Genomic DNA, 13,290 nt, shown 5'->3' with positions numbered 1-13,290 from the left:
TCTGCAAACAATCCTTAAAAAGCATCTCCCACAGGAGTGACACCATCAAATACTGTCTGATTCAATTTCACACACTGAGATGACTAAAGAGAGTATTTTAAGTGAGAGAACTGGATGTCTCTTTATTTCTACAACAGGATGTAAGGTTTACACCACAGTCTCTTATGGGTTTCTAATGTCATATAAAACATGTAACACTTTTTAGAGACTCATGATGTGTTCATCTGCATGGCTTTTAGAGCAGTTATTCCAAAAGTGGGGTACATGGCACTCTGCAACTGTATTCTTACATCAATAATAGAGTCCAAGTCCTTTCCTGTCCAGTGGATCACCATTGGACATTACTTCTGAAAAAATATGTTGGTAGGTAATGGCGAGAGACAAAAAACTCTGATCCTGTTTGGATTATGCCATTAATTACAAACATGATGTTTGTCAGTTTAAAGATTGTTTTGCAAGTCAAGAAAGTCGCAGTTTGCCATTAAGTTTTATGTGAAACCGTTCTGTGGATGACATCTCTCGTCTCACAAAATATACATCTTGCTGACGTTCACTGCTTGCGAGTGAGCTTGGTAACTTAGCTATGCTCCATGCACAAATCTGGAGTTATCTTACCTGATGTGTTTTATTCCTGTTCTTTTATCAGCCGGGAGGCGAAAGAAGACCAGTTGGTCAAAGACCCATTTCTTCTGAGAGTACATCCCAGTAGGAAACACACAGGAACAGCTTCAGTGAGAAGTTTATGTTGCCACTTGATGGTGTGAAGTCTTCCTAATTACATATTTTCAATCTTATACTTCAACATTTTTATGAGAAACTGCAACGTTATTGACTTGCAAAATGATATTTTAAATTGACAAACCTGTGCAATATTTGAACTGGATGTGAAAAATTTGTCCCTTGCCATTAACTACTAGCCTTTACATATTCCAGTAAGGTCCAGTGATAATCGACCAGAAGGGGGCTTCACCTCTCTGTAGTTCACAGATTCTGTTCTAATCTAACAAATCTATAACTTTTAGAATCTGAAAATGTCTACTATCCTTCTAATACATTTCTCTTGTCTAGTTTTCCATGTAACTAAAACAATTGATGTGTAAAAAAAACTTCTGCATTGCAGGATACATAAGCTTTGTACATTTGCAACTAGAGTAATCTCCAAAGTGTAATCAGTTTGCTCATTACAACATAAGACCTTTAAACTCAATAGTTGCTTCATAGAAAGACGGTCCCAACCTGAACTGAGTGAACTTTTCCCTCTCACTCACAAAAACGAAGGGGGGGAAAAATATGCATTAGTTATGGATATATTGCTGCCATTGGCCATGACAAGGCACTGCAACTTGCTTGGTCTGGAGCTGGGAACCGGGAAGAACTGATCATATTAGAAGTCATGAATAAACTGAAAAATCCCAAGTATGTGTAAAATGTAGCCTACTTTTATAAACAAGGCATTTTATAGAAATGGCTTACACCAAACAGAGGCAGTGAGGTAAACAGCCCGTAAAATAGAGGGAAATTACATGCAAACACATTTCCTACTGAAGGTGAGTTCACAGACACGTACAGAAACTCGGATAATGAAGGCATTCAGCAGGTGACAGGTAAACTGACTGCACCGGGCAGGTAGAGGCTTGTTTAATTGCACCTTGAGGAGTGATACGGCGCATGTGTGCAGCCACTCTCTGCGCAGTGGAGGAGAGGTACTCAGTCAGCCCTGACCTGCATTGGTGGGTTGGTTCCTGGGGGTCGAGGACACGCCCACAGTTCACCTGTGACACCTGGCTGCTGGAGATCACGCTGTTAGGACGCGTAGGGCGCATTCTTTCACTCAGAACCAGACGATACAAAACAGCACATGGAGTGAAATGAAAATGACAAATGTTTTCCAAACCCACGATTCAAACCTGTTTTTATTCTGACTTATGTCTAAAAATAACATATAGATGAGACACAATGAAACGGAGGAGGAACTAATAAATACGAAACCTCGTCTACTCTCTCTCTCTTTCACTCTCTGTCTGCCTCTCTCTCTTCCCCTCCCGCCTCCTCCTCTTTCCACAGAGTGGCAGCGCTGGCATAGCATCGTTCAGAATATCCTGAGCTGCGGTAGCTGCCTGTGCGCACCTCCTTACTCAGATCCCACCGGGCCGTCATAGCCGGTAGGCGTGCGGCGACAGAAACCTGGCTGCACCGCGTCAGCGCAATACTTGTGCTATTTTCTGACACGACCTAAATAATTTCAGCCGTAACCTAATTATTTCATCTCTTGCCTCTCTCTTTCTCTCTCTCTCTAGGTGAACTAAAAAAGCCCAACAACAACAACAACAACAACAGTGGATATATGAATCAGGAGATCTGCATTCAACTGTTTGGGGAAAAATATTAAAGCTCCTGTCCTGTCCACAGCTGCCCCTAGGAGTGGGAAGTACTCGGGACCTCTGCGCTGTGAAGAGTCGCTCCTGTGCCGTGCAGCAGTGCGCGGAGAGCAGCCTCAGCAGACGCACCAAAGGGGCAGGAGGGATATAGGAAGGTGGACGATATTTTACGCACAGCAGCAGTCAGTAGCCCTGTCTGACACGCGGGAGTCTCCTGCTCCGTTTCGGACTCAACACAGTCGCTTCCTTTCTTGGTCGGATTTGCACTTGACTAAGTCCACATACAGCAGTCGGCTGGGATGGATTCCTTCATCATAGTGGCTCTGGCGGTGTGCTCTCTAACGGCACCAGCCTATGGGGACAAAGGGACCAGCAAAGCCCGGAGTTGTTCGGATATCAGGCAGTTTTATAGCGGGAAAGGATTCGCTCTGGATGGTGTCCCTCAGTCTGAGATATCAGGTAAGCTCCATTAAAAGACTAAAGTCTGTTGTGCGCACAAAAATATCTGTGATCTTTACCCCTTAACCCAAACACACTTTCAGGATCATACCTGTCCTTATACAACATTTTGTTTTGAATCATGGCTTAAAATGTTCAGCACACAGTGAGGCCCCATACAGTTGCTATAAACTCATTGCCACTGAGAACCATAATCCCTCTGCAAGTCCCCCCTAGGAATGTTAGTCTATTTTGGGGCCAAAGTCGCACCTGCAGTAGCACCATTTATTGTATTGGTGTGTACAGTAGATCTGACCTTTCCTGTAGAAGTGAATGATCCAGAAAATGAAGGATTGTTGTTAATTTGGTTCACAAACCGCACACATCACCGCAGGAAACTGTAACTTATAAATATGTCTCGTTACCCGCAAGCTTAAAAGGATGTATTTTTGTCTTGTGTTTTGTTATGAGAGTGAGTAAACCCAGTTTCTATCTTTATACCTTTTTGAACCTGTAGTCACACTGATTTCACGTCACATGGTAAAGCAGAGGAGCTCTAGCTCTGGGCTATTTCTCAAGATGAAACACTGCTTTGAAAAGATATTAAGACAGCACAAACACGCCACAGACAATCTGGCTGTTTGATCGCTGATCAGAAATACGAGAAAGAAAGTCCCTTTAAATTCTCCCACACTTGACATCTTTAGATAGACAGATGCAGGATCAGCAACTCTTCTTTCTGATCTTGTTCCTCAGTTTGCCTCTAAACTGAGCCGCTTCTCCTGAAGACACTCCTTAATCTTTGCTCTTCCTTAAACTGTCTGGTTCTTTATGTGTTCGGACTTCTTTCTTACAGATTGCCAGACAGTCACTTGACCATATGCCGTAACCACGCAAATATAATGTTGCTCACTGTGTCATTCATGGTCTGATGTCAGACAGTCACAAGCCCCTCTTGCAGTTCAGATGATTACACGTGTGCCTCCTCTGGAATTCAGTGCAGGGCTTTCACACACATGAACACACACACACACACACACACACACAAACACACACACACACACACACAAACACACACGCAGTTTACTGCAATTTCAGGTTCTACAGTTACAGTACCGTACATGCATGAACAAGACAGGAGACTGCATGCTCACACACCCACTTTCCCGCAAACATATTAAAAGGAAATGTTGTACTTTCACTGTCCTAAAACTGTCAAATTAGTGAATATAAAGAATTATTTTCCAGTAGTAAAGAGCAGAAAGCACAACCCTTATATTTGAAGTAATCTGCAGCATTTTTCCAGCAAGAAATGAGTGTGGACATGTGTTATGATTCTTACTGTAACACTGCCACAGTTCCTCCCAATCTGATAACATACCCTTTCCTCTAAAAGCCCCTCCAGACTCTGCGTCAGTCACCTTCTCCATGTTGTCCAATTCATTTTCCACAGAGTGCTACACTACTGTGACAGCAGATAAACTCTCCTTCCCCTGTGAAGACGGAGATGTTTGTCCATTAGCACTGGCCGAATGGTGCTGAGACGTACAAGGGTGACTTTCTGCAGTATTCACCTAAAGGTCACACGCTCAGAATGATCCTAAAGTAGATAGTGCTCTATTTTCTGAAAGTGTATGGGCTCACGGCACAGCACAGTTGCAGAAAAAGCATTGTGTCGTGACAGAAATAGCATCTATACAACGTGTGTAGGGTTTGCTTTTCACCCAACAGATTCAAGGTGTTTCCTCATGATATCACCCTGGTTTCTTCATATATAGAGCTCCCACTAAGATGCATAAATCGAGTATTAACATTGAGAACATGATAACCGATGCAAAGATATACACTAGATCTTTCCCTTTGATATCACTGATAGGATAGGAGAGATTATAAGATTTGAGGGTGGGGCGGTAATGTGATGAAATTGTTAGCTCATGTCATCACGCCATACATCATAAGGCAGTGAGGGCCAAGTAGTAACTGGACACTTCTAATTTAATTGATCGACCATACTGAATAAATCATTTGACAGAATTAACGCCAGCCCCGGCCCCTTAGAAATCCCCCTTTCTTCCAAATGTCTGTAATCCATAATGCTTTAAAGATAAAAATCTGTCTTGTCATGACACCAGCTATTCCTCTTGTTTCAATCAATGATGTGGAGCTTACTTAAGTCTGGGGTCAATGCATTCTTAGTAAGAGAGAAAATAAGGGAGTGAGACAGACACTGAGTGCCAGGAAGAGATAGATAGAAAACTGAGGGAGAAAAGGAGAGATGCAGAAGTGGATAGATGTGGGACAGAAAGAGATAGAGGAAAGGAGGAGGGGGTTTGGTTTCAACAATATTTCTGGCCATGTCCCCGTCTCTTTGCTTTCAAGCATAAATAACCGCTCATCTGCTCCAGTCTGGCATATTAAACACCTTAGTAAAATATGAAAGCTTTAATTTATGCCTCCAAATGATGAGCCACCTGAATGTTGTACATGATCCCAGACATTTGCAGAAGGATATTTCCTGCTGTGACACCAGGGCTTGATCAACTGAATGTATTGGCTGGGCCTGACTCAAGGTCACATGCTGAGTACATCACCCCCGACCCAGTGTGCGAGGACAGAGAAAGAGGGCCGCATCACAACTCTACCAATGAGCAGCAGCACCTTCAAACCCTTTTCAATGCCGCCGCACAATATATGAGATAAAGTTCCTTGGCACACAAAGTAGTAAATATACTTCTGAACTTAATGCTCCCATGTTGTAAAAAGTGAGATTTCTATGTGTTTTTTTTATTATAAAGCAGATAAAGCAAAACTCTCAATCCAAACTGTGCCTTTAAACAACCACCAGAGCCTCTGCAAGTTTGACTGTTAGTCATTCTTATTAAATTAATGCACTGAATTTCGTAGAAATCCCACAAAATTGTCTCTGTTTATGTAACATACAGACCAGAGCTGGTCCGGGTGGTGGACCTATGGGATGTGTATTCATGTCACATCGGAAACTTCAGTCCTAAAGTTTGTAGTTCTGTACAAAAGTGATTATTTTAAGCCGAACCCTGTTCTTTTTTCCTAACCTCAAACAAGTGGGTTTGTTGCTGAACCCTAACTTTCACAATGAAAATGTTACCAACCTGTTTAAAACAGCAGCCATCACATGTTTCAACAGAAACCATTGTTTAATAGGATATCCTAGAACAGTGTTGAATATGTTTTCATTAAAATTCATATGAATTTGCTCATGAGGTTACATTGACTTTTCTAGTCTAGGTGTAAAGAGACACATGACTGAACAAAATATTTCAGAGAGATGTTGAATACAGGTATGTTCAGGAAGACCATATGAGAAAAATAATGTGCTTTTAGACATATTCTAGTAGAAACTCAAAATACAAGCATTAACCTAAAAATAAGCACATTATATCCTCATTTATAGATGTACACACTGTGGAAGCATATGCATATGAAAGTGTGCAATTAAAAAGTTATTAAAGCTCATAATGTATTGCCATTTAATTTTTTGTGTTATAAAAATATATATACTTTTTACTTTACATTTGCCTCTGCTCAGTACATTTGAAATATGAACGTGTGAGGTAAAAAGAAAAAGAAAGAAAAAACCCAGCTACACAGCCCCATCCCTCATCACAGTCCCTGTTTGATTATGTTCAGTCAGCGATGAAAGAAGATTCCTAGATATTGCTTTCACATCGATACGCCTCATATAACAACTTAGATAGTCCCCTGTTCTTAAGTAATTTGCCCTAGAGAAAAAGCCACGCGGAAGAAAGCTATTGAGTTAAGGGTGAGCTGTTTGTTATTGTGCTGAAGCGGTGTCTACTGGACCATGGGAACAGTATCAGTTGTGCAGAAATGGAAAGCGATGATTCTCCAGTAATCAAAAATGAGTGTGATGATGCTAGTTTAACTCCGTCAAGTGTAATCAGTTTTGGAAACAGCTTTTTTGTTGGTATTTACCAAAAATGGGTGATTGATTTTTATGGGGCTCATTTGTCTCCTCCCTGTGCTGCCCCCTCCCTGTCCCACCCCATCATTACAGTCTTGATAACTTATCTTTTTGTCTTTCAGGGGATGACATTCTTCATCTCTCTGTTTCTCTCTCTCATCGGCTCTTAAAAAGAGAGAGGCGCCAGACGCTCTTTGAAAGCAGCTGGCAGCCAATGAGTGTTAGATGCTCAATGACATATAAGCCTATACAAAGAGACAAGCTGCATGAGACATCTGCAGGAAGGCTGGTAACATTTTGGTATGGCATTGGCTTTTCCCATGCTGTATTTGTGTTGTTGTTGATTGCTGGTTGCTACAGGCTCACTGCGAAACGCTCAGTGCTCTGAAGTGTCATCTCTAACCAGTGTTTGGCTAATGATACAGTGGGATTGCAGCTCACCAGGCTTGCTAGGAACTGTTGTCGACTAAAGACTGGCTTGTGGCTGGAAATATGGGCTGATCAGTATGGCAGCCCACAGTGAAAAAGTATGGGAATGTTTTGAAGTGAGCAGTTTGCCTGTGAATTTGGGTAAAAGTCTTGAGTTGTATAATAGCAGCATTGTAGCGAAAAAACAAAGCATGTGTTTTCACACACTGGGTAGGAATTCTCCTCGGGCAACTCTCTCACCCCTTTGACTCAGGGTAATGATAAGATAATGGCTGCTGGTGTGTTTGCTGCCCCCTACACTACTTTCCAGCCGAGGGTTAAATGGAGATAGGAGTCCACTGCCAGAATAAAACATAGCCGGCTAGCCAGGGAGAGGCTGCAAAACCAACAACACAACAGCAAAAATATGAAGGGGTCATACTAATTTTACTTTTTATCTCACCCTCATGTTTATACAAACACCCAACTCTCAGAATCTGCATGATCTGCAATCCCAATGGCCCATCGACTTGAAAGTTTACAGTCTATCCAGAGTAAAATGCAGACCATGTACAATGCCTTACGTATTTAAGCTCTTAATCTCTGTGGACATACTTATACCATATCTCTATATCTACCACCAGTTGGTGTTAGCTTAAGACCCTCCAGCTTCCCTGCGAGGCTGCTTGACCTGTGGTGGCACTTCATTCTTGTCCCCTCAGCAATGTAATCTCTCGCCAGTTAGGATTATAAAAAATATGTTCACGGTGTTATCAATTATTTAGTAACCTTAAAACTTAGTTTATTTGTCTGTGCAGAATGATAACGACTCCATAACAACTGGCATGGGGACTAAAAGTAAAACCAGCTTTCTGTCATTGAAGCGTGGGCAGTATATGAAGACAAATGGTGTATATTTATATGCAGATGAACGATGTTTGGCTTTCCTCCATGTTGACAGTGTCATTGGCAACCATGGTTGGAAATAAACTTTTTTGTCAACCTACTACTTTAGTGAGTAGTTTCCAAAATCTAGCAGCCACTCAATCAATTACAAATTTTTCATGCACCAGCAAATTGGAAAGACATCAAGTCCAGTATAGAATGCATATCGTGTAAAACATAGAATAAAATAGAATGAATTGGCCCTATAGTCATACCAGTATTGGATCGTTGGACGAGGACCACCCATGTCATGGCCATTTTATTTTTGTAAATTAAATTCTTACTTAGTTGGATGTCATAGGACTCATTCAAAACGCTTCCAACATTACATAAATCTGAATTGAATGCCACATTGAATGCATAGGTTACAACAGAGCAAGGTTAAATGGGAGCAAAAATAAATTTATGAGTTTTTATCCTCAAAGAAAATAAAAAGTGTATCTCCACGAATCACAGAAAGTTGTTGAGAAAGGACAGACATTTTCATTCATGCCAGCTTTATGGGTGATTGAATGCTTATAAAGCACAACCCAGAAACCAAACCAGCATTTCCAAATTGCAAACCTACCATATGTCTGACTCACAGCACGTCAACACATAGAGCAAAAGATGTTGTGTATTCCATTTGGACAGACCGAACTTTTAACCATAAATAGTAAATACTGTGTGTGTGTGTGTGTGTGTGTGTGTGTGTGTGTCTGTAGAGATAAGCCTGCAGTGTTGTCATTGTGGCCTTATCTCCACCCCATTAATATCCCCGCTGATGTGGTTTTCTTATTCTCCATATGGTGGATAACTAATTGATCGCACTGAATTACATATTGCCGCCTTGTGAATGGAACTCATTAACCAATGTGGAGATAAGAGGACCAAGGCTTATTTGAAGGTTAATGTCAGCATAAAGCCCCCATCCATGTGTTGGTCTTCCTCTCCAGCCAGATTAAAGCAAAAGCAACAGTTGTTGCAGTATCACAGTGTGCAGGCTCATAACTCTGCTGCAGTTTAAAGTGTGTGAATCCCTGCATCTGGGCTCCTGTCTGTGCCTGTTTATGTGTATCTGTGTGTGTGTCTGTGTGTGTGTGTCATTGCGAGCGTGCACGTGTCTTTGTGTACGTGTGTTTGCCTACCAACTGAATATGCTGGAGTTGTTAAAATGCTGAAGTCAGTAAGAAGCCTCTTGAAGCATTAAGCCATAATGGGCTGCAGGGAGCATGAAACAGACCACAGTGTGTTTGATGTCCACCATAGAGAGAGAGAGAGAGGGAGAGAGACAGAGAGAGAAAGAGAGAGAGAACCCATGGCATGGACTGCTGACTATGACTTGGGCTGCTCTGGTCTGCTTGGTTTTGCTAGTCCCCTCTCCGCCCTCTGACGGGCTATATGTAGGAAAGAACCACACAAAGAAAAGAGAAAATTTGGAGTGGTTTAAAGCAAATAGCTCCTTTTAAGATGTGTTTCCTGCACTGCATTTTCTTATGTAATCGATTTCAGTCTCAGGTCTGTTGGAAACATGGAAATCTGGATGACAGTCTGCCCAAACATGTTCAGCTGCTCTGAACTCTGCATAGTGTGTTGATGGAGAAACCTTTCTACAGATTCCAAACTTACCCGTTTTTCGAGTAAAGCACAGACGATGAAGTAGTCACCTTCAAGGGATAGTTCAGATTTTTTTGAAGTGGAGTTATGAGATGCATTTCTGTAATCAGTGTATTACCTGCATTGGATGGCTGTGGGCAAGCCTCCGGTTTGGAGAAGTGGACAGGAGTACTGGCACAGAAGCTAAATAATGTACTGCTTTGGACAGGGGCAGCAGCAAAACATATGTTAGCCATCCAAGCTATGCTACCAAACTCCTTTGATAAAAGCAGTAATTGTACCTCTCCGATGGGGGCAGCGGTAGACCAGCACCTCCCATGTTCTGTTAGTTTTTGTATCATTGTCTGACTTTGGTGAATCCGGACTAACACATCTGAGTCACTAAATAACATCAATAACCTAACTGATCGAGGCAGTGGTAGACCTGCAACTTTTGTGCTATGCAATTTAAAATAAGTGTTTATGTCAAAGGAGTCTGGTGGCTTAGACGGATGTAATGGCTTCAATTCCCCATGAAGTGGTAAAAATATCCTTACTATATCGTAAACATAAAATTATATTAAATTGGCTTCTATAGCTAACACACTTCAAAAAATCATTTTAAGAATCCTTTTTGAGAAAACGATTTAAGGTCAGACTAAAATCCAACCATCTTATTTACTTTCACAAATCACAAGAAAACAGTCAGATAATCACAATAACTCATTTTTGGACAGAACAATGTAAGTGCTGATAAAGTCGTTATTTTCCTTTGTATTTCCTCTAAGGGATTAGATAAAAATTGCAGTAATTTATCGCAGTGCGGCAAAAGTAGGAAATTGACTTCCAAGAAAGATTCCTTTTTGGAATATAGTGCACTACCTTGACAAGTATCAGCTGCCATTTCTCTGACCAGCATGCACTTCAGCTGCTGCCACCCCTCTCTGTTCTCTCACACTCCTCGTGTCTTTTGTTCCCTGTCACTTGTCTAATGTGAGAGTAGGAGTTCACACGTACAGCCCTCCGTTGGCAAGCACACACACAGAGACACGCAGATGACAGCATAGGCCAGTCTTTTTATGTCACCACAGGGGTTTGCAGTGTCATTGCAACAGGCGTGTGTGTGTGTGTGTGTGTTCGTATAAGTGTGTGTGTAGCGGTGGTAGGGGGGCCTGTGCGTTGTTCCTCTGAGGGCTGCAGTGTGTTGGTGTATGACTCCTCTTTTGTCTTCAGAGGAATTGGTTGTGTCAAAAGGAGAATTATTCCCTCGTCACAGCGAGACCCTTCAATGTCTCTCATTGTGTGTGTGTGTGTGTGTGTGTGTGTGTGGTTGGGCGCAGATGTGTGTGCATGTGCCCGATGTGTCCATAAGCAAACGAGCGAGTATTCATCTGTGTGTGTGTGCCACATATGTGTGTGGACTCTGCATGACTTCTGAAGTCGAGTGAGAATGTTAATAAACCGCTTCCTTTCCATTTGCTGTCATTGTGTGTGCGTGCATGATCTCTGGCGTTCTTGTCTTGCCCCCCCCCCCCCCCCCCCCCCCTTTTTTTTTGAAGTCTGTTATGTAAATGCATACGTGTGCCATGGCAAGCTGTTGTGGCTCATGTCCCCTCCAGCAGTACTTTCTGTAGACTAGGTGAGTATCTGAAGTGACAAGGAACTGGCTTTAGCTCTCAGCGTGGCTCCGCTTCTGCTCCAGCTACCTCTCCTCTTGCCCTCCCGCTGCTTGACAGATGGTACAGACCCAAGCCAGGACGCCCACTACCATATTAAGTGAGGGCATGCAGTATGAATTTTACTGGGTGACACGCCCAACACCAACACACACACACACGCACTGTCTGCAGCTGTGGACCGGAATATTTGTTGAGAAATCCTGTGGCTATGGCACTATGGCAACAAATTCAGCAGGCCCGCAGGGACAGACAAACACCCGTATATGGGCTTGTAGATTTTACTGACTCTGATTCGGATTATTGATTCTGGTTCTTGTTAAACACTTTTCTAGTTATTTTCATAAAGGCACATTTTTGTCAGATTTAGGCTGCCATTTAGTCATTCTTCATGGAAAAAAGGGTATTTTGCCGTAGATTCTGAAGAAGAACATTAATATTCTATATCTTGTGTTGTTTTTTTTTTGTATAGAGCTTTAACTCGTGATTATTTTTTCTTAATCATATATATGCTTTTCTATGCTAGATGTGACCAGAAACTAAGCTTTTTTTTAGTTTTGAAGTGATGGCCAGACAAACCAAGACATTTGAGAACATAAAAAAAAATTGGAATAGAATTCTTCACTATTTTCTGATATGTTGAAGACCTAACGATTAATCAAGAAAATTTGCAAAGGGTTCATCTATAATGGAAAAAAGCAGAACAAAACGGTCATATAGGTCATCATTCAGCAGCTCACTTACTTATTGAATCCAAACCATGACCTTTTTATGGACTAATAGGAGAAGATCTAGCATCTGCTGATTCTGGGCCATTTATTTTGGAAATACTTTTGCCATGTCCTCTATTGTTTCGAAACAATTTGTATTCAGCAAATACTTTTTCCACACCACCATCTACATCTTTTGTGAATCCCCGCCACACTTTTAAGTGCTTCCCCCACTTCTGATCCAGTTTTCGATACCCAATATAATTGCCAAAATAGATGGACTTTCTCTGATGGAGACAGCCTTCGGAATCCTATCTCCCACGTATAAAAAAAGAGGAAATAGGAATTGAAGAGATGAGAGATTGGGCCTGTATATAAAAAGATTGGAACGGATGATAAAATCAGTAAGGTGTCGTCTAACTGTTGAATGCCTGAAATGTGTCCAGCACCTCGCCGCTCAGATGCCTGGCACACACAATACAGATTTAATAAAGATAGGACACACAGGCGCTGTGGTACACATATCCCTCAACTACACACTTCCCTTTGATAAGCAATCATTTCTGTTCTGCTCTGTGCAACAGTAGCCCTTTCTTCCACACATAGGGTTTTATTAAAAAACACTATAGCTTGCATCTGCAGAATAAAACGGTGCAGGAGTAGCAGAACAAAAATTGGACTGCGAGTTATCAAGCCTTCTGTTATGTGTATATGTTGCTGCATGTGGGTGTGAGGCATCTATCCCAGGTGTTTCAAGACTCGTGAATATCTTCTTTGTCTCCAGTTTCCCCCCCTCTCCTGTGAGGTGTCAGCATTATTCTCCACAATCTCATCCCAAACTAGAACCATGTTTCCACACTTGGGATGCAGAACACTCGCCACTTTCTCCCCATCTCTATCAAATCTGCCGCTCTCTGTCAGTCCCCTCATTGGCTTTTTAAATTGGTCATTTTGGAGGATTTTGTTTTTAGCCGCTGCAGGCAAGTGGTTCCACACAATAGTTATTTTTGCTTTATTGTTACTTGGCGTTCATAATTTCCTGAAGGTCTTCTCTCATCTAGATAAACTGTTTCACACTAGTTTCCATTATCGTAATTATTTCCTCCCCTCTTTCTCTCTCTCCCTAAGTCGTTTCTGCCTTTGAGGCTTTATCTCTCATTCTTCCCCTATCTGCTCCTGCAGAGGAAGTTGTGAATTCA

At 41.8% G+C, this 13,290-nt stretch overlaps 1 protein-coding gene across 2 annotated transcripts in view; it reads left to right on the top strand.

Moving 5' to 3' along the window:
• The first annotated feature begins 2,060 nt into the window (after window positions 1-2,060).
• The window catches only part of gpc1b (glypican 1b), a 79,883-nt gene continuing 68,653 nt past the window's right edge, over window positions 2,061-13,290 (top strand). Inside the window, exons 1-2 of one of the 2 annotated variants that reach the window (XM_059344202.1) lie at window positions 2,061-2,162; window positions 2,298-2,837. In XM_059344202.1, the coding sequence (XP_059200185.1) occupies window positions 2,678-2,837 (160 nt within the window). In that variant the 5' untranslated portion in view covers window positions 2,061-2,162; window positions 2,298-2,677. Of the gene's footprint in view, window positions 2,838-13,290 lie in introns of both variants that reach the window. The other variant, XM_059344201.1, reaches the window with a different exon arrangement.

This window comes from Centropristis striata, chromosome 11 (assembly GCF_030273125.1).
Source record: "Centropristis striata isolate RG_2023a ecotype Rhode Island chromosome 11, C.striata_1.0, whole genome shotgun sequence".
In the NCBI taxonomy this organism is placed as follows: domain Eukaryota; kingdom Metazoa; phylum Chordata; class Actinopteri; order Perciformes; family Serranidae; genus Centropristis; species Centropristis striata.
The sequence above is the reverse complement of the archived record's forward strand: the minus strand, read 5'-3'. Positions and strand labels throughout refer to the sequence as shown.